The sequence below is a fragment of the Strongylocentrotus purpuratus genome, unplaced genomic scaffold (genome assembly GCF_000002235.5).
Source record: "Strongylocentrotus purpuratus isolate Spur 01 unplaced genomic scaffold, Spur_5.0 spur5_scaffold_21, whole genome shotgun sequence".
Taxonomy (NCBI): Eukaryota; Metazoa; Echinodermata; class Echinoidea; order Camarodonta; family Strongylocentrotidae; genus Strongylocentrotus; species Strongylocentrotus purpuratus.
Window position 1 is genome coordinate 35224398 of NW_022145607.1, and position 25530 is coordinate 35249927.

General features: G+C 39.8%; 1 protein-coding gene across 1 annotated transcript; it reads left to right on the top strand.

Annotated features, from left to right (window-relative positions):
• The first annotated feature begins 4155 nt into the window (after positions 1 to 4155).
• LOC578790 (SR-related and CTD-associated factor 4) lies at positions 4156 to 25530 on the top strand. Its single transcript, XM_030994607.1, has 14 exons — positions 4156 to 4315; positions 7741 to 7869; positions 8809 to 8877; positions 10663 to 10846; positions 11739 to 11902; positions 12872 to 13120; positions 14575 to 14657; positions 15118 to 15253; positions 16382 to 16545; positions 17722 to 18074; positions 18651 to 18751; positions 19701 to 19808; positions 20625 to 20799; positions 21948 to 25530. The coding sequence occupies exons 1-14, from the start codon at positions 4286 to 4288 to the stop codon at positions 24980 to 24982; spliced, it is 4980 nt and encodes a 1659-aa protein (XP_030850467.1). The 5' UTR covers positions 4156 to 4285; the 3' UTR covers positions 24983 to 25530.

A 25530-nucleotide genomic window follows, 5' to 3' on the forward strand; every position in this document is an offset into this window, starting at 1 on the left:
ATTAAAAATATTTGATAATTTAGTGTAGGCCTATTTATACTTTTTAATGATAGAAGAGAATTGTTATAGTTGTTAAATCGAATTAATTGAATTTCATTATAAGTATAGTTTAAATTGAAATAAAAAGTTTATTACTTTATTTCAACAAATTTGTTGGGAGACACATTTCCTAACAAAAGTCGATTTTATGTAATGATAAGACCATGCAACATTCCTTATCATCAATAACTTATCAAATATACGCCTTTACAGGAAATACACAGGAAGTTTAAACTTCACACTTTTGTCAAAACCCTTACAACTTCCAGGTAGGTTCATGACGCACCGGTGTTCATGGTCTTTTTAATCACAACATCACTCCTGCCAGAACGACCCACTCTCCACTACTGAGTAAAAGTTATGATGTACTTTATGTTATTTATTATTTTGTATTATTTGGTCAAAGACTCAAGATGGACTAACTCACAGTTTATAGAGGGTTTGCTCATTCTAAAAGGGCTTTGTTTTGGACTCGACGCAGTCAGAATACTTCGGAGACAGATATTGATATATCTTTTTAAGTTATAGTCACCATCGTTATTGCATTTGTATCTTCATGACTTGTTATATTTCATTCGTAACAAATGCTTATGCTATATGCTAAACCTGTGTCACCATTAGAATTATGGCCTATAATTGTTTATTGACTCTGTATACTCTAGAAAATTAAACTCGTTGTATTATATGCAGGGCCGTAGCCAGAGTTTGATGTTTGGGGGAGGGGGGCACATACATGTCATTGATCAACGTCGCGGGGAGGGGTCTAAAAAGTTCAACCGATCTTGGATTTTTTTATTTTTTTTTATTTTTTATTTTTTTTTTGGGGGGGGGGGGGGGGCTTATACCATTTAGTTTTCGTTTTCTGTTGTTTGGTATAACGCTTATACCATTTAGCGCTCAGTTAATAAAATTAAAGTAGCATATTTCATTTCCCATCAATGTTGCTATAATAATAAGAGTCATAATGTCTTGTAATTTTCTTTTTATGTTCGAATTTCTGAAATTATCATGTTATTTGTACTAAGCATTTTTTTAAATACTGAATGTCTTGCTTTACTAATTGAAAATAAAATTAACAAAACAAATTGATTGAATGCCTGTTTTATTATTTGTGGCTTCTTTAATGCATTAAAGATAAACTCCAGTACTGGTAAAAAAAAAAATTGATTCTCACAGAATCAAACGAAACTTACACTGAATGTTCAAGATTACAAATAAATGACATGTGCCAAACAATTTTGGAAGAAAATGTATACTGGCTGAGTAATGAGCATAGAAAGACAAGGAAATCAAGGTAGTACTAGCCCCGACACCATGTGTGTTGTCCCATATATAGCTTTCTATGTGAGTGCTTGTTACTTTACCAAGACTCGGTCAAATTTATTATGATTTTGATGACTCCAGAACCTTGCAGTGCACACCAATACTTACATACTGTTTCTGATCCTTTCCACACCTTATCTTTCACAATGCAATCGCATTACCAGTACTAAAGTTTATCTTTAACGATTCATGTGTATTATTGATTATTTTAATGAGCAATAAATTTGTAATTGATTCTGGCTACTGGTGTATATCACAAAGCCTTGAAGAAAAGTAAAAGAGAAACCCAGAACCTGAAAATTAAACAATTTTGGTGTAAATCTGGATTTCTGCTGTCCAGATTGAAATAATTTGTTGTTTAATTATTTCCACTTCTGTAAGACTTCGAAATATATGACGAGACCACGATAGAGGTGCGTATAGCATTGAGTTTGTTTGACTGCTGAAGCAGTTATAGTATTTTGTTGTATATTGTAAGTCAATTAAAGAACAGAAGGAGGGAAAATGTGAAGAGAGGAGACCGGGGAGAGGAGAGAGGAGATAGCAGGGGTGGCCGAGCGACTTCCAAAGTGGGGGGGGGGGGGGCACCAACAAAAAGGGCACTTTCTGGAAAAAAGGGCACCTACAATGGGAAATCTCAAGGCAAAAATATACAATTTTTTAGACATTGGTATTATTAGAAAGGAAAAGGGGCACGTATCATTATTAAAAGGGGAATTATCAGAGTTGAAAAGGGGCACTGACCAGATATTAAAAGGGGCACTTATAATAAAGGAAAATGTGCATTTGTTGAATGAAAAGGGGGCACCGTTCAGATTGTTAAAAGGGGCAGTTATGAGAAGGGGAAGGAGCTCTCTCTTTTTAATGGGGGCACTTATCATAAGGAAAAGGGGCACTTATTAGAAAATAAGAGGGGCACATGTTAAAATGAAAGGTGTGCTTATCCGAGTTTAAACAAGGGGTAGTTATTAAAAGGAGAAGGGGCACTTCTTACAAAGGAAAAAAAGGGGAAGTTGTCAAAGTAAAAGGAGCACCTCTCAGTTTGAATAGGGCAATTATCAGAGGTGAAGGGGGCACTTATTAAAAGTGAAGAGGGGCACTTCTCGTACCTGAAAAGAGGCACTTACTAGAGATTAAAAGGGGCACTTATTCAAGATAATTTCAAGATTTATGAGAATGGAAAATGGACACTTATTGCAAAGGAAAATGGGAACATGTCGAAGGAAAAGGGGCACATGTCAAAAATAAAAAGGGCACTCGTCAGAGGTGAAAAGGGGGAAGGGGCACTTTAATTAAGTAATAGGGGCACTTGTCAAAGTAAAAGGGGCACCTTTCCTATGTAAAAGGGGCACTTCTTACAAAATAAAAGGGGCACTTTTGGGGTATCTGAAAAAGTGGGGGCACTGTGCCCCCCCTGCCCCCCCCCCCCCCCGGGAGGGCCGCCTCTGGGAGATAGAGGAGGCCTATATAGGAGACGCGAGCTAGGAGACTGAGGAGAGGAGAGGAGAAAAGGAGAGAGGATCGAAGATAGGGCTATATAGGAGAGGAGAGGAGAGGGGAAGAGGAGAGAGGAAGATAGAGAAGGTCAATCTAGAGGAGAGGAGATGATAGCTAGGATATAAGAGTAGATAAAGTGAAGATTAAATATAAATAAAATAAAATAAAATAAAATAGTTAGTATAACAACAATAATTTGCATACTCAGGCTAGCCACATCAGCAGTACTCCCGCGTTTTCCTGCTGGTCTTGAAACTAAATTACCACAGCAATATTGCAAGGTACCCATATGATTATACACCCGGATGGAGAGTGGTAAATATTTATGATTGATGTCTTGCCTGAAAGGATATTATTTTAGTGTCGTGGCAGAACCGCGAACTATAATTATTGTGATACACAGTCCGGTGACGTATTCACTATACACAACGACACCTCTACCTAGTAAAGAATTTAATGAAAGGGAAAATAAGGAAATAAATTGAGAAGAAAATCGCCTTAACGACGATGTTATAGTCGAGAGTTTCCTAACAGGCAAGAAGAAGGAAAAGGAGCCTATAGGTTAACAATAAAAACTCATATTCGACAGGTATTCATTCTTCCGACAAGATAGAAGATAAATCGATGAATAGATTTCAAAACGTCATGACTTTTGGGGATTTTCTTTAGTTTATGATTAAACTACAGCAATATAATTCACATGCCATGAAAGCGAATTTAGAAGCATGATCTTGGTATGCCATAGCAAAACTAGTATAGCCCTATCTTCTTTCAAAAATAGTAAATTAAAAACAATTAATGATAAAAAAGTATGCCGAAGAAGAAGAAGAAGAGGAATAATAATAATAATAATAATAATAATAATAATAATAATAATAATAATAATAATAATAATAATAATAATAATAATAAGAATAATAAGAATAATAAGAATAATAAGAACAATAAGAATAATGAGAAGAAGAAGAAGAAGAAGAAGAAGAAGAAGAAGAAGAAGAAGAAGAAGAAGAAGAAGAAGAAGAAGAAGAAGAAGAAGTAGAAGAAGAAATAGAGGAAGGAGAAAGAAACGAAAATAAATCAAAGAAAAATTAAACAAGGAAGGAAGAAAGGAAAATAGAAAGAGAAGAAGAAAGGAAGAAAGTAAGTAAGAAAGAAAACATAAGGTACGAACAAAATAAAAAAAGAAAAGACAGACTTTGATGAAAAAATCGAGAAGACCGAGTAATCTACTTACGTTAGCGAGTTTACTTGTGGGTCGTTTTGTCCTTGGGTCGAATTTGTTTTTATCACCCATAATGTAGCAGATAACAAAAATGGACGAACATGTGTGAAAAGCCGGTCTGAACACGAACAATGATTAGAAGGAATAATTTGATTTTATGTATGTTATGGCTGTAAAGTTTTAGAATTGGATAAATCTGTCAAGATGGAAGCCGTAAAGCATTTCAATAATGAGGTAAGAAAACTAATTCGAGTGCATTATCAATTGATTTCTCGATCATGTCTGGCGTGACAAACTCAAAATCAAACTGTCTTTGCATTGGATTTCGACTGTGTGTACGTGTGTGTCTTTGTAAGAGCGGCCGTACCTCGCTGAAGCTGAATCTCGCCCACTTGAGACGCACTGGCCTGCTGGCTGTGCTGTGCTTGGCTTTGGGAGAGTTTGCATGAAATTAAATGAATGAGACCAAACAGCCAATGCGTGTACTGGGCAGCTATTGCTAGATCGTAGTAGTTCTTTAAGTAATCAAGTGACTTATTGAAAATTCTTTGCTTAAATCTGTTGTCGATGGAAATGATTGATTAATGAATATTGTGAATGTGAAAAACTGCATAATGAACTCGGTCAACTTTGGGGGACTGCTTCAACTTCAAGGGAGATCGTAGATCTAGACCTATGCATTTTTTTACGGGGGGGGGGGGGGGGGGGGGGTAGTAGTTGAGTAAACATTTTGTTGAAGTGCTCACATCGCCCGCCTCCCGTTGAGCCCAAAAGAATTGCGTACGATACTGTACGCTGGTTCATTTTACACGTTTGTCGGGAGGTTTTTTCATAAACTGGGACTGGGAGATTGCGGGAGAGCGGGAGGAAGGGCGTGGTGGCGGGATCTCCCGCTACGAGCCAGTGGGACGGCGGAAGAATGAGCGTGAGACTCCCTCCAAATGCTGGAGGGTTGATAGCCCAGCTAGGATTAGGAATCCACCATTTGCTCCACTCATGCACAGTCAGTAGCGTTTCATTGTGACTTTTGTTTGTGTTAGTTGTTGCATTAAAGGTACTATGTCCCATTGGCAGGCCCAAAAAATGAAAAAGTTCAATTCCAACTGCATTTGAAAGATAATACTAATTTAGAACTTCCCTAAAAAAGGTGGGGCTTGAAAATGTCGAGGTGGGAAAATAACGACTATTAGTTGTCAAATCAACTTTAGGGCTACAGAGCCCAAAAGTAATAGTCTTGATTTTCAGACAATTGTACCGAATGGTCATACGTTTTATGCTGCGCGCCACTCGTTCCTGATTGGCCCGACCTAGCGCCACCAATATTGCAATATTGTTTTTAATATAAGGAAAATAATTACAGCTTTAAAAAATCCAAACAACTAGGATCATTCTCATTTTGTTTTCTTTATAACATTGGATAACTAATTTCACAAATTCCAACATAGACCAATAGAATTACATTGATAATTTAGATTATTTAGTGCAAGGGTAAATATGACAATGACCCGGAATATAATACCATGATAAAAAGTAGACCAACTATAAAATGATTTTTCTCGGACTTCAATCTCTAATGCTTGTCAGGAAATTCATCTCCATTGACGCCAAAGTCACGTTGAAATAAACTCAGTGAGCCGCCCCCCCCCCCCCCTTCCAGGAAAAATCCATCTAAAAACTACTTTTCTTGTGACTCGATCGAAGCCTCTGGGATATTTGAGTGCCTACATTATAATCCAAGATGGCTGCCCCCATGCTTTGCCTCTTCTCTTAGACCAATATTATTAATTTCAAAGTCATGAAAAGGCACTAAATATCAACAAACATGGTCTACAACAACTCCAAATGACAAAATAATCCCAGCTATGCATTTTTTTAAAGCAATTGATAGCCAAAAACTTGGAAATTTTCAGCATTAAAAAACAAACAAAAAAAACTGCCGATTTGTGTTTGCCCGATAATTTTTGCCGATACCGATCACAGGGCGAGGGTATCGCTCCGATCTTCCGATCCGATCAAAGCCCTTACTTAAAGGGTTAAAAGTTGTTGATCTACTTTCTATAGCAAGTCAAATTCTTGCAAAAAACACAATAAGGTAGTAATTAGCAAAATTGGGTGATAGTGTGGGTGTGCGCTACATATTATGACCAAGCTTAAGCTGGGAGTCTGTCATGCTTGATGTGCATGAATACAACTCTACCCTGGCATACATGTACATGCATGCAGACGAAAGTCTGAACTGATCGGATCAATAACAATTAAACAAACCAAAAAATATCACCTTAGACTTTAAAAGACTAGTACATGTACTACAGCTCAACAAAATTACTGTAAAACAATACTTTGCTTTGACAAAAAATACTATACATATCCATAATGCCTCTTCAAAGTATGATATTTCTTCAAAATACGATATTTCATGAGCTGCAGTGTACGCATGCACACGATAACTATGTCACCTAGCCATCATTTTTTAAATGAGAGAAACATTGTCCTGCAGTAAAGTGTAGATGGCAGCAGAGAGGAACAATTTTGCAGGCCTTAGGTCATGTGATACAGGGTGTGTTTATTGGGTCTTGCCACTAGATATGTACATATCGTACCCCACTATCATACCCCACTATCGAACCCCACTATACGAAAGTGATTTGCGGAATGTCGTGTTTATCGTCTCTTCACGATTCAAAATAAAGGCCTTGTGTTCGCACAGCTGTTTTGCGCCGTTTGACCCAGGAAGCAGACAGTTTCTCGGAGGTCAACTACATACACATGCTTGTACACAACACATGGCGCGCGCTAGCCTCCGAACCGGAAATTAACCTGGGTGGTCCAATTTGTATGTGGGGTTCAAAACAGCTTTGCGTTTATCATCTCTCAGAAACGTGATTCTGGCTGTATGTCACATTCAAAACACACCTTTTTGCGTCTTTAGATATGCCCATATCTAAAGACCTTTAAAAAAGGCTTTGCGTTTATCACCTTCTAAATTTGCCTGAGAAACCTGATTCTAGCCAAAAATTTGGTCAATAAACGCACCCACAGTCTCAGTGTCTTTAATCAAACTGATGGCTAGCTGAACTTGATATCGAGTGCATGCATACATGTAGCTTCTCAAATGGTGTTATTTCTGTGAGATATCATGGATATTTATCAAGTTGTGTGTGATACTATCACACACAATTACTATTTTTGGCTTCCATTTCTGAACATGCTCACTACCGTGAAGGTGTGAAGCGTGACTCCTTACATTCCTTGATATCAGAAATGAAAGAAACTTGTAGCTGTCACTCTGAATAATGTCATTTTTTTCTGAAAAATTATGTATCCCAGATAAGTTATTTTTTAAATGATTTGAATACAGTAGCCGTCTTTTCCGTCAGATTATTAGTTCAGCATTTTAATCTTAACTCCCGCCGCTGCATGCACACAATTTCTGGTGTGGGGGAAATTCCCATCCAAGGACCTGGTCCCTGCCTGAATTTTTCAAATCAAACCTGGGTTCAGCAAAACCCATAATAACTCCAGCCTACTCTACCAACAGCTTTTATAACAAACATGAAATATGTAAGAAAGGGAAGGATATTATGCCTCGAAAGGCACAAAACATCTACATGTATGTCTAAAAATTTCTGATATGTATTTTCCCTTTTTTGTCCTTCTAGCTGTCCAGCTTGTACGAGGTCAAGCCGCCAATCTCAAGGGCGAAGATGACCTCTGTGACCAAGTCTGCCATCAAAGCAATCAAACTCTACAAGCATGTTGTGCAGAGTGTAGAAAAGTTTATACAAAAGGTATGTACATTTCACAGTTGAAGTAATTACCGGTATGAGAAACAAATATGTTCAGGCCCGATAATTACCTGATTTAAATCGGTTTCCTGATATTTTTTGGATTTTCCCCTTATTTTCTCTATTTTCCCCTATTTTTTCCCAATTCTCTTACTCAAAGGGGGGGGGGGGGGGAATGTTGTTAGATGCCATTTTTTTTCCTTGAATCCTTTTTTATTTTTTTTTACTCGAGGGGGGGGGGAACTTCTTTTTTTAGTGCTCACTATCACCTTTGGTATGTTGTACTTCTCCAATTATAATGAAGTGATATATTCTCTCCTGCTTCACTTCCACCTATATTCCATTTGAATAAACTCAATCAAGAAAGCTCTACATACATGCACCCTAAAAGGCAATCAAATAAATATTAGTCCTAAGACAATTACTCTAAAGTCAATCGGACAATCTGATCCAGATAGTTGGAAGTCATGGTTAGAAGTCTTTTTCTATTAGTCCTTAAAATGAAGTCTGTATTTTTCACGAAATTTGTGAGATTACTGTTGCTTCTACATGTTTATAAACAGACATGTATGTCTTGATATGTAAAGTATGGAGCCCTGTATAATCTCCTATTTGCAAAAATATTACCTGCTGCGTTATTGACCTAGGAATGTGTTTATGAATCCTGTAAACAGATACATAAATTTGGGCTCAACATTTTTGGTGCCAAAAATTGTAGTCCGGACCCCAACATTTTTTAAAAATTGCATAGGGCTCATGCATACAATACACTGTACAAATTTTGAAAGTTAGATCCTAACCTTATTAAAAAGTAGTTAGTGTGGAGACTTGCAATAATGCTATGTTGATCTTACAAATGATAAGTAACCAGTAATATTTCAACTGTTAATCTTATTAAAGAGATTAACTTTATTGTCATATTTCTTTTCTCCTCTCTTACAGTGTAAACCAGAATACAAAGTTCCAGGGCTCTATGTCATTGATTCCATCGTGCGGCAATCTAGACACCAGGTTAGTTATTCAAAAAAACCAAAGAATCTTAAATTTGATACATTATGTAGTTCACTTTTGATAGGACAGATTTTCAAGCACTACAGAAAGTTAATTTATCTCTTCAAGTAATATTTCAGCATGTTTTTTGTTCCGGGAATTGTTCTGTGCACCTTGTCTGAACAATGTGTAATATATAAATAATACACAGGTGTGAGTTCATTATGGTCGATTGCAGTGCACAAGGGTATTCACTATGGTGCAATAAAATTCATGAGGCGTAGCTGAGTGAATTTTGTGCCATTGTGATTGTGAGTACCTGAATAGGGCTGCATTGCCATTAAGGCTGTGCACAACAGTGTAATGAGGTACCCGAGTACACTCCCAGGCTCACAAGCGAATACTCAAATATTTGGACGCCATGTTTTTTTATAATTTTTTTGAATTTTTTTGAATTTTTTAAATTTTTTATTTAAATTTTTTTTTTTTTTGCCACCACCATACATACCACTGGAGCAGTATCCCAGTTCTGTTGGCGAAAACGCATGCAATTTTACCTCGAGTTGCAGTTGAAGGGGCCAATTTAATAATAATAATAACAGTAAACAATGATGTTTTAAAAACCAAAGATGGCAGAATAATCCATTTTCCTCCAAGTCCAAACAGAAATCCGGACGTTTGGTCCCAATTTCTGAGTGGTGAGTTTGACAGTGCTTGAGTTGGGAAACATTTTTACCAACGGCACCATGCCAGCGGCCGCTGCTCACCCAGGCACGGGTAAGCATCGGCCTGGACATATTTTTTTTTTTTTTTTTGTTTTTGCGGTCGAATATTCGGGTACGAAAAATCGTACCCGATTAGTTGTCAACCGTGCGGGTACTCGAGCAATCGACTACACGTCGCAGCCCTAATTGCCATAACGTCACAAACGGAAAACCTGTGTATTGTTTGTTTTATGAAATTTGTCTACTATCAAATCTCTTTCACGTGCGATTTATTGCGATGCGCGTTGAAGGGTCGCATGTTGGTCATCTGCTGCTCAAGCAGCTTTTCACGCAATAAATATGATTAGTGCATCGGGCGTCTGAGCAGTGCAATAACATGTCTCCCAGCAACCTTCATAACAAATAACGTGCGCACACACAGACGTTCGCGGCAGCAGTGGCTGTGCATTGAATGGTGCGACTTCTCGTTAACATCCATTAAATTACATGTAGCGTGCATTATGCCTTTTATGTTGCACCTTTTTTGTAGACTGTTATCATCAAAATGCACTCCCCATGCGCCTATGGCTAAAATTAATACACACACACGTGATCCATTTTGACACTTATCATTGGCTACATTCTTGAACCCATTTTATAATTTCTCCTATTGTTGTGAAAGATTGCAAACAGAAAATTGCCCCTTGTATGACTCAAAGAAGATGAAATAGTTATTACTCTTCAGAGGCAAGAAAAGTGCAAGTTTGGATGTAAACTAGTGCTGTCATCTGCAGGAACTAGTAGCATCTCTATATTACTTTTGGCAATGGGAAATCGTAAATGCAGGGAATGTTTTTCTTAATTGATAGAATGATTGTATTTTTTATTTTTGCTTTGTAAACTTACTTGTAGAAATACTTAACTGTATCAGCTTCTTCTCATCTAGTTTACAAACTCTTTTATTTATTTTGTGGCCTTGGTTCATTACACCTTAGTTTTATCAAAATAGATTTTTTTAAATTTGAATTTCTTAATGTCGTCATTTTCTAATGCAAATCAGTAACATAATAATCAACTTTAAAATACATACTGTTGCATTTAGTTTGGAGCAGAGAAAGATGTCTTTGCACCTCGGTTTCTAAAGAACATCCACGCCACGTTCCTGCACCTGTTCAAGTGTCCCACAGATGACCGCGCCAAGATTGTTCGAGTGCTCAACCTTTGGCAGAAGAATGTGGTTTATGGTGAAGATGTCATTCAGCCCCTCCTAGACATGGCAAACCCAGGTGAGAACCAGTGAGATGTTCATTGATTCATCAAACACACCATTTATGACGAAATCATGCATATTTAACCAATGATCCATAAAAAAATGTCTTCCTGTATGTAGGAACTGTAAGAGGCATTGATCCATGTTTATTTTTTGATACAATTTTTGTCAGTAAAATACAGCTTTTGGGATAAAAAAAAAATACAGTTTTTGAACTCCAGAGGTTGGCAGGTCTTACATACATGTAGATGTGCGCTTTGCGCACATGATATTCAGCTTTACCTTAATGTTACTAATTGAAAATTCCAAATGTTGGCAGCTATGCAAATGTTAAGGGAAGTTGTTGTCAATGTATGTACAGAACTCCACAATGCTTTGTAACATACACGACACTGGGAGGCCGTTTCTCGACCATCATAAGTCTAACTTCTTGAACATCCTATTGAATCATGTGTTATAGAATGAACACACATATCTATGGGATGTCCATGAGCTTATGATGGTTTTGAGAAACTGGCCTGAAATTCCTAACTTCCTTGGACTTGCCAAAATGATTGTTTAAAGGGATTGGGTAGCTTTGTATCAGGTTCTGAAACAAAATCCTGGATTTAGCTCATGCTGCAATTTTACAAGCCGATCACCTGTCTGATTATCAAGATATTTATATTGGAAATATTTGCATTTTCCTAACGGTTTTCATAACACTACAGTATATTGGGGAATACGAGTATGGTAAAACCGGTCACTCAAAGATTTTTACTTTTTTGAGGCACTGCATGATCATTTTGAAGCGCAATTTTTTCAGGGCTTCAATATAACACCATATCACAGACACTGATACCACATAGGGCCATGCATCTCAGATTTAACATTGTTAAATGATGCCTTTAATTTTTTACCTGTTGCAGGTAGTGGAGGCGGAGCTGTGGCACATGTAGTAAAGACAGCAGCCCCTGCCCCTGCCCCGGTCAATGCTGCTGCTGCCATGGCGCCTGCAGCAGTCAAACAGGAGAAGGGCGCAGCAGATGTAGGCTCATGGCTCTCCAAACATAGTGAAGCAGCAGAACAAGTGGTAGGAAGGAATGTTTCTTGTTTTCTGGGTTACCCCACTATCTTCCAATCCAATCCCATAGATATTTGATATAGCGCCTTTTCCTTGCGGTTACAAAGTGCTGCACACACCGCTCAACATTATTTGGGCCACTACAAACAAAAGTTAGACACTTCTCAGAGATCATTCAAATATATGTAGGCTGGTAATAAGTATTTTCTAGCAGAATAGATGTAACTTGAGTAATTTCTTGAACTGGTCAACAAATGAGGCCCTCTGCACAGCACTAGGTAACTGGTTCCACAGTTTTGCGGCAACCGATGGGAAAGACAATTCACCGGCACATTTCTTAGAGAGACACTGAGTGAGCCAGATAGATGATGATGAGCTGGTATTTCGAACTTGAGGACGACGAACCATGCAGTCAGCTATGTACGGGGGACATGGGTGGTTGAGAGACTTGTAGACCAGTAGCAGGATCTGGGACATTGAGGAAACATCTCTCAAGTCGTGTGGGAATCCAGGAATTTCATTGGCTCCAAGTGTTACTAGTCAGCCTCTTATATATTGTCTCTTGTCCATTTCAACGTATCCAATTGATGATTGGCCATGGTGGCACTTTAGCGTGTAAAATGCCCCTTTTTCTCTCCATATCGTAGGCTACCACAATAGACCAGTTCGTAAGTAGCACATGGTTCAGATGACCCCAAATATAGATAAATCCCACTTTGTGCCTTTTTGGAATAATCACAGCTAAAGTCATGGAGGTGATTCTTTGTTTGCCCTCTTAAAAGGATTACTTCCACCTGTGTTCGAAAAAATGTATTGCAGGTGCATGCATGAATAATGATTACATAATTTTTGTGACCATGTGTCCAGTATTAGTCTCAGTCTCAGTAGATTTTACAATTTTGTATAAGTGACCTGCATGCCCAGATTGTATCTACGAACTAGTCTATTGATGTAACTTATCCTAATTTTCACATACAGCAACAACAACAGCAGCAGATAGAGCAACTCCAGCTCTTGCAGAAGCAGCTCCAGAAGCAGTCCCAGGCGCCCAAGGCCACTCCTGGCATTGACACGTCCCTTCTCAGTCAGATGCAGACCTTGACCAGCCAACTCAATGTCTTGACCAACCAAGCATGGGCTGGGGATGCCGCAGCGGTCAAGGTGGAAAAGGCCGCACCAGCGCAGGCCAGCAATACAAACTCCAAACCCAGCTCAGGGTTTAACAAGGTCAGTATCTTGCTGACTTGTAGAAGTTTGATTTTGATTTGATTTGATTTATTGGTTTCTGCATCTTTTTTCTTTTTTACATCATACATTTTCATGAACATAATATGGTTTGATACAATATTTTAAGTGTATATAATTTTATACAGATAATAAACTAAATTAAACAAATATATTGAATGCATAATTAACATACATTAGATGCAGGAGGGCTAAAGAAATAGCTTGACATGCCCGCAACCCTCAACTTAAATACAACAATAAAAAATAATTAAAAAAGGGTGACTTGCAGAGAAGAAAAGGAAAGGGGAGAGAAAGGAGCGCTGGTAATAATACAATAAATCTAATACATCTGCTGATTGAATGCAGGTTCATTCATGGATGGATAAACGATGCTAGGTCATGGACGATTACACATCATTGTTGAAGTACAGTCACTGTACACACGAACATGAATACAGTAGAATTACACATGACAGGATCAATACTTAGACAAAGTTACAGCTAGCCTTGAGTTCTGATAATGATGAAACACAGAACTGTTACAAAAACACTGAATTTTACATTCAATATTCAAAGATAGAATTAATGATTGAAATAGATGATTTCTGCCAAATTAAGATCATAAATATTGTAATTACCAAGCAGACTTAACACTATACATTGTATGTAGTAAGAGTTGATGAGTTTACACAATCATACAAGAAATGCTCCAGTAATATTTCTCCATGGACCCAGCACTAAACCTAATGTAAACTCTTTAATACCGTAAACCTAGCCAGAAACCCAATTCCACTTCAAGCCTTCTTCAACGAATTATTTACCAGAGTAAATGTCACTGGAACAAATGGACAATTATGTACTGTATAAGCCCATAATAAAATAAATAGTGGATGATATGGACACTGATTTTTTCATGAGTTATTCTTGAGTTGCTGATTTTAAGTCAAACTGTATACAATCCATTTTTGTGCATGCATTTTCAGCTCATTTTGTGTGGTCTCAAATTTTTTACCTTAATATTTCATGAAAACAATCCCTCATGGAAGGAAAAACTAGTAGAGTATAACACACTTTCTCCATATATTGACACCTGCCTGTGTGTCCCCATACATTTATGTCTGTGTGTCCCTGTATATTGTAACCTGTGTCTCCCCATATATTTATGTCTGTTTGTCCCCATATATTTACATATATGTGTGTCCCCATACATTGACATATGTGTGTTCCCATATATTGACATCTGTGTGTCCCCATACATTGACATCTGAGTGTCCCCATACATTGTCCCCATACATTGACATCTATATGTGTCCCCATATATTGACATCTGTGTGTCCCATTGACATACATGTGTCCCCATATATTGACATCTGTATGTCCCCGTATATTCACATTTGTGAGCATACATGTCAGTGTATGGTCCATTCTCATTGGTTTCTATATTTTTTTTGCAGGCTTTACTTGACTTTGATTATGGAGATGAGGAAGATGAAGTTCAGATTGTCAAGAAAGATAGCACTCCCTCAGCAAGTACCATGTAAGTTAATTAAAGAGATCCGGTAACTTTGTCTTGGATCCTTAAAAAAAATTCCTTGATTTAGCTCATGCTGCAATGATAATTATAAACCTTTAGGTCAGTCAGGAACCCCATGACTTTTACAAGCCAATCACCTGTCTGACTATCAAGATATTTAGGTTTGGAAATAGAAATCAAATTGTGCGTTTTCCTAACGGTTTTTATAACACTACAGTCTATTGGGAAAAGGGGTATAGTAAAGCCGGTCACTCAAAGATTTTTACTTTTTTGAGGCACTTCATGATCATTTTGAAGCGCAATTTCTTTAGGGCTTCAATATTATACCATATATCACAGTCACTGATAACATGTAGGGCCGTGCATCTCAGATATAACATTGTTAAACGATGTCTTTAACCATTTGCAAAGCATGTAATTTGTAAGACATATGTGAACATTTGGTCTTGCTTACCCTTCACAGGATCCCCAGCCTTCAGGCTAGCTTGGAGGCAGTTCAACGCCTCACCCATCAGCTGCAACAGGCCGAGTCCCACGATAATGTCAAGCCACAGACGGCATACCCTGATCCTCAGCAGCAACATTATCAACCAGATGGGGTAGGCACGCTTCCGTATGGAACATTCAGACAGACTGTAAACCGTCAGCCCCCTCCCTCCTCCCTCCTCCCCCTTCCCTCCTCCCTCCTCCCCCTTCCCTCCTCCCTCCTTCCCCCTTCCATAAGAAATACATAAATAAATGAATTGCATACCTGCCAACTCTTACAAATAATCTCGAATATTCTGTTTTTCTGGATTTCTAGGACCTGAAATCCGTTATATTCTGATTTTTCAAAATGTATATATTTTTTGAGTTTTTTTTTTGGTGCTAATTAAAGCCAAATAAAGCTTGTTTTATCATGTGCTGCGATTGAGAGTTCACATATTGTGTGCATTTAATGGCTGCATGATCGAGCAGCGAATTTGTACTTGCTCTTTGGTACAGATTTACCATGTATTAACTGCGTATTGCCAGTTACACTGCCGCTGCAAGTGCGATTCTCATTTTCGAAGACATACCGTGCTAAAAATTTGTAATTCTTATTTTCAAATGTTGGCAGGTATGGAAGTGGCAAAGCAAAGTAAATGAAATATGCATAGTGCCCTTCACATTTACGTACTTATCATAATGAAGTGGCTCTTGTTTCATGTTGTAATGTTGTTTTACCCCCCCCCCCTCCGAATTGCATAATGGTTACAAGTAAAGAGAACATAGATTTGTCATTCATGCAATGTGCAAGGTAATGTTTAAGCGTTTTCACATTTTAACACCCGTTAACTTATTTACACTTTCACCAAAAAAAACATGGGGCCAAAAAAGGGCATGGTCACTGGTTACTTTTTCGCAATCCATTAGATAGACTGATTTTTCCTTTTGGCTTAACGCTGTTCTTACAAAAAATGATTTTAAATACCAAAATGGCAAACTGTCTAACCGTTTTCCAATTCAAAACTTGTCTCAAGACACTTTTATTCTAAATTGCTTTTGATGGTTAAATTACTCTGTTAACCATCTATGTGTATTTCATATGTATTGTTATTTGTAGGTTTATTTGCACTTTTTTGTTTTGTTTAATATGTATTTGTTTATCAGTCTATTTTGTTTGTTATAGTGCTTAGAGACTTCAGTTGTTAGCGCTTTACAAGCAACCTTTTTATTATTATTTTTATTATTATTATGTTTACCAGGATAACATCATTGCAGCTCCGGAGCCAGGGGAGATAGAGGCAGAGCATGGGCAAGAGGAAGCGGATGGTAGAGGGGAATACTACCAGTCTGAGGAGGTGGAAGAGTACAGGCAGGAGGAGTCATCCTCCTCCTCAGCTAAGAGATCTAGGAGAGACAGGAGCAGGTAGGCTTATAGCTCAGTTAGGGCGCGTTCATGCTTGATTTTGAAGGTAGAATGAGCGATCTGAAACGCTCATCGTAAACGCTCATCGTGATCGCAGTTCCACGGTGCACTGTTCATGCTTACTTCTCTGGCTCATCCAGGCAATTCTCCTTGTGCGGTCTTAATTGGTCTTCCAGCTGGATTCACAAACCTTCACTGTGCATGCTACGTAGACCAACTAGAGGTCAGAGCGTTGACCGCATTTAAACGCGTTTACAAATTGTAAACGCATCTTTTTGTGAGTTTACGATCGGCGATCGTGATCGCTGTTTTTCGGTGATTCTACAAAAGTAAGCTAAGACGCAACCGTGTTTTAAACTAAACGCGTAACAGATGCCTGATTCTGGCCGTCAAAATCAAGCATGAACGCGCCCTTAGTTACACCAAAAAGAGGTGCCATGGTCGAGTGGTTAAGTCCCCTGACTGTCGATCACAAGGTTCGCGGTTCGAGACCTGCTGCGGCACTAATGTCCCTTGGCAAGACATTGATTTACATTTGCCACACTCAACCCAGGTGATGTAAATGGGTACCTGGCAGGAATTAATTCTTTGAAATGCTAGAGCGCTGTAATGGCAGCTCAGGTAAAGCCGGGGTAATAATCTCCAAGTTTGGAAGCGCTTAGCGATTGCAATAAGCGCTGTATAAAAACTGAGTATTATTATTATTTTTATCACAAGATTGACAACAAACTGAACAAAAACATTACCTTAGTCGAATGGCCGTGAAATCCGTTGGTTTGGTTTGTTTTCTTCAAGACATTTTACATGCAATATATTAGCAATGTTTTTAAGCAGTTAATTATACGTTTAACCTATACCCTAGCAGGGTGGACCCTGGACACTTCCCTCCGAGTTGTATGGTTACAACCAACTTCATAAAACAGGTGTATTTGTGTCATGCGGATATACTGATGTCACTATTATCTCTTTGTACTTGAAAGATGGACATGGGTGTTGTTCTGGGGCCGTAATCTGAGAAAGATGCGATCTTTTATGTTGGGGAAAAAGATGATAATTGTCATAACAAACTCAAAATGCACAGAGCTAACACTTACTACAAACATGACAATTATGATGACATTGTTTTCAGAAAAGTAGATTTGATGCCTTGATAAATAATTGATGTATCTTCTTTAGATCACATACTCCAAAGAAGAGCAGGCGTTCACGAAGCAGGTCACGCTCAAGATCCAGGTCTACCTCCCGGTCCAGGTCCAAGTCCAGATCAAAGCGGAAACGACGATCCCGCTCCAGGAGTCGGTCCCGCAAGCGAAGATCGCGCTCTCGTGACCGCAAGGACCGTGACCGAGACCGCGACAGGGACAGGGATAGTGACAGACATAGCGACAGACATCGGGACAAAGAGAGGGATAAGGAGAGGGAACGAGAGGAACGAAAGAAGGAGAAAGAAGAGGAGGAACGCCAGAGGGAGAGACAGAAGGAAAGAGAAAAGAAGGGTCTTCCATCCATGAAGGATAAACATCTTAGTGGTGAGAAGAAAAATGCTGAGAATTGATTTATTACAATTCCTGTAGCAGTTGTGTTTACCTCTAAGCTTATTATTCATTAATATTCTTCAGCAACTTTTAAACTGAATTTGGAATTTTAATTCAAAATTTTGAGTAACATTTAAAACTTATATGACATCACTAGAGCTCTTATGAAGAAAAATAAAGGAATGAATGGGACAGACGAAAAGAAAAAAAAGAAAAAAAAAAGCAAGAAAGAGAAAGAGAGAAAAAAAAAAACTGAAAATGAGAACAACTTGAGAGAGAGAGAAGTGAGAGATCATCTTAGGAAAAAGAAAAGGATAACAGGGGGGGGGGGGGGGACTTCATAGTTTATAATTAGGCAGTTTCAGCCTAGTTGTTAACTAGCTCCATAAGGTTTTATGAATATGGGCCTGGGTTTACACCCTGCTCTTCATAAAAAGTGTAGCATAATAACGTGCATAGGGTGTGGCTCAGTACACACAAGACCTCCATTTTACGTTCTGTTAACGTTCCTCCTCATGTGATAATACTGTAGTCCTCCAATGTTTTATATTTTGTATCTTGTTTTAACAGTGTGCAGTACAACGTTGTGGTTAGGTCGACTGGCCAAGAGCATTGCTGAGTCGGACATCAGAACACTTATTGCAGAATATGGAGAGATCATCTCAGTTGAGGTAGCTCATTAGTTTCTACCATCCAGGCCTGATAATTACCGATTTAAATCGGTTCCCCGATTTTTTTGTGGTTTTGTTTTGTTTTTATTCCCCCATCCCGTATTTTCCAGATTTTCCCCCGATTTTTCCCAATTATTTTTCTTTAATTTTCTTACTCAAAAGGAAGGGAATTTTGTTCGATGCCATTTTTTTTAAATCCTTTTTTTTTTTTTACTCCAGGGCGGGTGGCTGAGGAAAGTTGGTTTAGTGCTCACTATCACCCCTGATCATCGTATGACTTTCTCCTATAGCAGGATTTGACACTAACAGGCACCTGTGACAATCTATTTTCAGACCCCCAAATTTCAAAATGTATACATAGGACTCAAATAGATGGATATAGACTCAAAAATTGATCCAAAGAAATAAGTTTGTTTGGAGACCTGCCTGTAGAGATACAAAAACTTTGCTTTACAATTTTCTCATTAAATTTTAATGAAAGAGCAAACATTTTTCTGAAATTTTACTGGCCTGGGGCCGACGAGCCAGTGGTAGTGTCGAGCTTTCATGAAAATCTGATTTTTTAGGATACGGTACTGTTTTTTTGTGTCAAAAGGTTGGCATCTCTGCTCCACCCATGTATCATTGAATGTCCCATAGGTGCATGAATGAATGAATGACAATTGCATATCTTTTATGAGCACATATCCACAATCAGTCTCAGAGCGTTTTAAAATGTACAATGTACATTTCTCTGCCCTTGCGCAGAAATGGCTTATTCATAAAAGATTGGTTCTTACTTAGAGTTTCGGAAGAGCAAGGGACATGATTCTATGTCTTCTAAAGTTATACAAATTATGTAATGGTTATTCATCCCCTTTATCTTCCTGTCCTGATATAAAACTTATTGTATAACATGTTAATATCACTTTTAGCCGTAAATAAAAAGTCTTTTACTTTTGGTACACAGATCATTGGGACTAGAGGATGTGCCTACGTGTGCATGGCAAAGAGACAAGAGGCACACAAAACTCTCAAGAAAATCAAAGATGTGAGACTTCATGGCAATAACTTGAAGGTGAGTGTAAGCCTGCAGTCCTGTGGTTGAGAATTGTAATGGAAAACAGTTGGATCCAGCTCAAATGTTATTAATTTGAGTGTATGGACCGAACAACAAACAAGTAAATAAATAGACAACAATCAGTGAAGCAGAATTAGCAAACTTGTTTCATAATTGTGAGAGATAGCATTCATTGCAAATTTTATGAAATGGGGCCGAAAAGTGTTGAAAAATTATTTAAACCAAACAAGAGAAAAAATATTAAAACCAAACAAGAGATAACATCAAGGTACATTGACATTTGATTATTGCCTAACTCTACCATGATTAGTCTCAGGTGCAAGCTTTCTGAATATTGTACAAGTCTAGGTCATTTGGTCTTATAATGCAGGGCAGCATCTCAAGAAAGCATCATGTTTCAAGTTCGCAGATATCATATTAAAAGGCATGATGTACTATCAACATGTGCCTCAATGGGACGTTGGGAAACTGGTATTTATGACGGTTTCATGGGATGCTATTTGACCTATCTTGACCTAAGCCTTCCGCACCATCTGGGAGATGTGTGATGGCTTCTGCTTCATGACATCAAGCCAGATCTTCCTATCTTGTGACGTTCTGGTCGTTTCTGTGAGGGGTCCCAGACATCTAGTAGCACAAACGACCTTTACACAGTTTAACCATTTCTTGGCTGGTCTGCCCCGGGGTCTATCACCATGGATATTAGGGATGCTGCTTAGGTTGCTATAATTTTGCTTAACTCCAGCTCAATTTACCTTATTCAGGTTAATTGAATATTGCCTAACTCTAAGCTTGATTGGTTTGATAATACAGGTTGCCTGGGCCCTTGGTAAGGGAATGAAGGATGCTAACTACAAGGAATACTGGGACGTGGAGAAGGGTGTTAGTTACATCCCTTGGGACGAGCTGCCGTCCAGTGGTAACTACGAGGTCATTGCCCAAGGAGCCATGATCGATGAAGAGACCATGCCTCCAGAAGTCAAAGAAGGTTAGATTAGGATGGTGTTCTCTAATAATAATAATAATAATAATTTGTTAAAGTCCACTCCAAATAAATGGAAATTCTTTTTGCCCAATTGATCGTGAGCCCGGCAGCCACTGAGCAGCGCCAGATTGACGTTGCTCTATCCCTAATCTAAATGTGGGATGTTTTTTTGCAAACTAGTTACCTTACATAGTTTCACTGTGTACCATGAGGGCCCAAACATTTGGTTACCGTATTTGCCGGCGTATAGGCCGCAGTATTTTTGGAAGAGAAAATATCAAAAAGTCGGGGTGCGGCCTATGCGGCGAAAGAGTAAAAAAAGTTTTTTTTTTTTTTTTTTTTTTTTTTTTTTTTTAGTTTCGATTTATGGCGCTATGCCTGGCAATGTCTCCCAGCTCAGTAATCAGTGTGTTGACTCACCACTCGGAAACTACAACAACACTAAAATTTGACTGTCATCTTGGTTTGAAAGCAATCTTTCTAATAGCTCTCAATATGTAGTTTATAATAATAGTTCCTCAAATTTTTTTCTATAACAAATGGTGTACCACAAGGTACACCACTGGTACCATAGGTACTTTATTGTTTTTAATTCACATTAATGATCTTACACATTCTTCTAAAAACGACATTGTTACTATTATTTGTGACAAGTTTACAAGCGCAAATCAGCGCCTTTAACTGCACCTCGATGTTAAATGAAGGTCCTTCCACGCGTGGGTTTTCGGCAGCAAAACAACAAAACAACAACACAACAAAAAAACTTTTTTTTTTTTTTTTTTTTTAATGTCAAAATCGGGGGTGCGGCCTATGCGGGGGTGCGGCCTTTACACCGGCAAATACGGTACTTGTTTATACTTGAATATTCTCAAATACAAAGCAAGAAGATATCCAATTTAATAATTTAATTTAATAAATTTTACTATGATAACAGTTCAGTGTCTACTTCATCCAATTTGTTAACAGTAAAAGTATTTTACTTCAGCACAACAACTATAACAAGTTTAAAATCTGACACACTTGTGCTAACAAACATTTGCTGAGCAATTAGAGATGGGTATATCTAGGTAGTCCAGGAGTATTTCTCAGTACTGAAAGGAGATTATTTTGTAGACAAATTTTTAAATGTTGTTTTTTTGTTTTTGTTTCAGCCAAAGTGGCACATGCAGCAGCTCTGAAGGCAGCAGAAGAGGCAGCAGCTTCCGCCAGTGCGGCTGCTGCTGCTGCCACCACCGTAGCACCTGCCCCACTGCCTCCTATGGCTGCAGTAGCCGCTGTCCCTGCCCCTCCTCTACCAGGCATGCCCGTAATGATGCCAGGCCAGCCTTCCATCTCTGTCGCACCAGGTGTCCTTCCAGCAGGCAGCCAGGTATCTGCCATGGCACCCATACCATCACTGATGCCACCCATGGGGACCCAGCCGCAGGTAGCCTCGACTGTCGCCGCTCCAGCAGCTGTTCCTGCACCCCACATGGTGCGCATGCCTGTCATGCCTGGTGGTGTCTTCCCACCGTTTGTTGGATTCGGTCAATTGGCCACTCAAGGTTACAGGTTCCCTCCAGGTTTTGTTCCAGGACAGCCACCACCAATGGGTGTGCCTCCTCCTGCAAGAATGATGCATCCATCTGGAATACCACCAGCCATGCAGCCTTCGATTCCGAATGTCAGTCAAGCAACGGCGGTTGGAGCAGTGCCTCAAGAAGCACAGAAACCACCACCAGGCATATCTCCTGGAGTGGCAGAGCCCAAGATGGAACCAAGAGAAGATGCTACACCTGCAAATATTAGCATGGCAGGATTAACAGGCTCAATGGTTACATCGCAACCTTCGTTCGTCATGACGGGTGGTATAAGACCTCGTTTCAACCTACCAGGTTTAGTGCAACAGGGTTTGATTATGAACCCAGGGATGATGCCAGGACAAAGGATGCCTCCACCCAGAACAACCATGTTCCAACCTATGCCTTCGGCGGCGTCTATCACAGCAGCTTCGGTAGCGAATTCAATTCGTCCTATCCAGTCCTTGCTGAATAATGCAAATCTACTTGGTCTTACCCCACAGGCATTGGAAGCAATTCAGAAGACAGTTTCAGAGGCTACTGCTGTGAAGTCTGAACCTCCAAAGTTGCATGGCATCTTGAAGAATGCAAGACCGCAACCTGTCCAGATGCGACCAGGATTAGGGGCACCTCCTAGGCCTTTTCTTGTACCTGGTATTAGAGGAATGAGACCGGTTGGTCTTGCTGCACTACCAAACTCTGGCCAGGGAGATAACCAACAATTAGGAGCTGAACCTAAAGATGCCTCAGCAGTTGGACAACCAGATAGGCAAGACAAACCCAATTTGCCGGAAATGGGAGGGAGTATGGGTCCTCGACCTGGAATGCCAGATAGGCAAGGGCTTGGAAATCGTGGAGCAGTTCGAGGAAACTCTGATAGAGGAACTGGTGAGAAGTCTGATGATCAGGAAGTTGGCCTTGACAAGTTGCAGATGATGTTTGGGGATCGACCTGGTTTGAGACCAGATATGGCAGGTATGCAAAGATTCCGACTTCCCGGACCTGGAATGCAAGCAAGACCAATGAGGCCAGAGTTTGGAGATGTCAATAGATTTGCTGGTCCTGCACTACGTATGTTGCGTCCGATCCTTGGGCAGCAAATGATGCACCGAGGAATCCCCCCGGGTATGCAGATCCGTGTAGGTCCACCTATGCAGAATGTAAGAATGGCTGGTCCATCTGGAGGAGTCCAGTACCCTCCAAACAGTGGAATGCGTATGCCACCTCCGGGGATGGGGAATCCCCGAGGACCCCTTCCAGGTATGATGCGCCCACAAGGTATGCCTCCCCCAAATCAAGGTTTGCCTCCTACCAATCAAGGAATGCCACAACCAAATCAAGGAATGCCACCATCAAACAAAGGAATGCCACCATCGAATCAAGGAATGCCTCCTGACATGAATGACCCACCCAAGAGGCCGGGACAAAATGTACCACCTCTATTACCTGACAAGCCTGAAGGACAAAATAGAAGAGAAGAAGATCTAAGAAGACAGAGTGGGGCACCTAGTAGATGGAGTAATGCTACACCAGATGAAGGCAATAAATTCCCAAGCCGCTGGCAAGACGGAAACCAACCAGAATGGAGAAACAGGAACAGAGGCAATAATGACCAAGGTGGAAGAGAAGGCTCGTCTGGTGCAGGGTTTGGCAGAGATGTTGACATGAGGATGAACGAGGGACCACGAGATAGGGAATTCCGTCGCCCCGATGAAGGGGATCACCAAGGAAGGGACTGGAGAAGAGATCGTGGGGATCGGGATGATAGATTTACCCGCGATAGAGATGATCGTTATTCACGGCATGATCGTGATTCTGACAAAGAAAAAGAGAGGGACCGTGGTTGGCAAGATCGTGAGAGAGACCGCAATCGTGATCGCGACAGAGGGCGGGATAGAGATAGAGACCGCGAAAGCAATAGGGATTGGCGTGACCGAGGCGATAGAGAAAGAGATTATCGCAGAGACAGGAACAGGGAGAGGGATAGTGGACGAGAAGCCCCTCCTGGAGACTCAGCAGAATGGAAACCCCCTGGTAAAGAGCCACCTCCTCAAAGCACCGAAGCAGATCAAAGCACCAGCGCTGAAGGAGCAGTCCCAGATGCCTCTGCCTCTGCTCCAGGACTTCCTCAGGAGGCTATCATGAAACCATCTGATACTCCACAGGCCATGCTTCCCGCCCAGCCATTTGAGGCTGCAGAGCCGAGACAACCATCCTTCGAAGAAGAAGACAGCTACGAACCTGACAAACCAACCGAAGATACCGAGCCAGCTTATCCGGAAATGTCCTCTGCAGCCATTCCTCCATCGGTTCCATCACCAGAAGAACCAATGGAAGACTTAGGAGGAGCTCCTGGTGATGTTCCTGGTGTTGCTGACATGCCTCAGGAGCCTGTTGATGACAGTACTAAGCCTGAACCAGCTAGACCATACCCAGAATCTCCAGTTCATGAACAAGCCCCTCCACCAGACCTTGGCATGCCAGCTTCACCAGACATGCCAGCATCACCAGACATGCCCCAGGCTGCGGCCGAACCTGCCCCTACTGAAACTGCCCAAGTGGAAAGCGAGCAAAGCAAACCTGAAGCTGGACAATCGGAAGCGGAAGAGAACCCAGAAGAATCTTGAACTTTTCTTGTCCGTGCAAAAAGTGCCAATGATTCAACTATTTCATATTTCACCTATATGCACTGTTCATCTGTGTTATTGCCAAGTGACTGACTTACCTCTTCATTGTAGACACTGAAATAGTGTGAGGTGGGTTCATAAAAACACAAGGTGTTTTTGTTTGCATCTCGTCAGGTTTTCTCAAAGAATATTAAGATCTCTCGAGGGATTAAAGACATCATTTTTCCATCGATGTGTTTTTGTGATATGTCAGTAATTTTTAATCTACATACCTGGTATAAATTGTCCTAAAATAAATTGATACTTTATAAATTTATGGAATTGAGCAACGTCATGTAGCATTTCATGAAATTACTTAAATATTTGTATTCATGAATTATCCTCCTTTAAAACTCAAATATTGCATGGATGTATTACAAGTCCAAACATTCTGAACTGTTTATTTTAAAAGAAATTCTGTTAGATTTCAGTCCCCATGTTGGTTGCTTACAAGCATACGCATGCTTTCTTAGCAGTCGGGTAAAGCAAGCATACCAACCATTGTAAAA

Bases quoted from the DNA above. Each gene is read 5' to 3' on its own strand.
- LOC578790 (XM_030994607.1), top strand. From the start codon at position 4,286: ATGGAAGCCGTAAAGCATTTCAATAATGAG. The intron at 10,847-11,738 runs GTGAGAACCAGT...TACCTGTTGCAG, and splicing joins CCTAGACATGGCAAACCCAG to GTAGTGGAGGCGGAGCTGTG. The intron at 14,658-15,117 runs GTAAGTTAATTA...TACCCTTCACAG, and splicing joins ACTCCCTCAGCAAGTACCAT to GATCCCCAGCCTTCAGGCTA.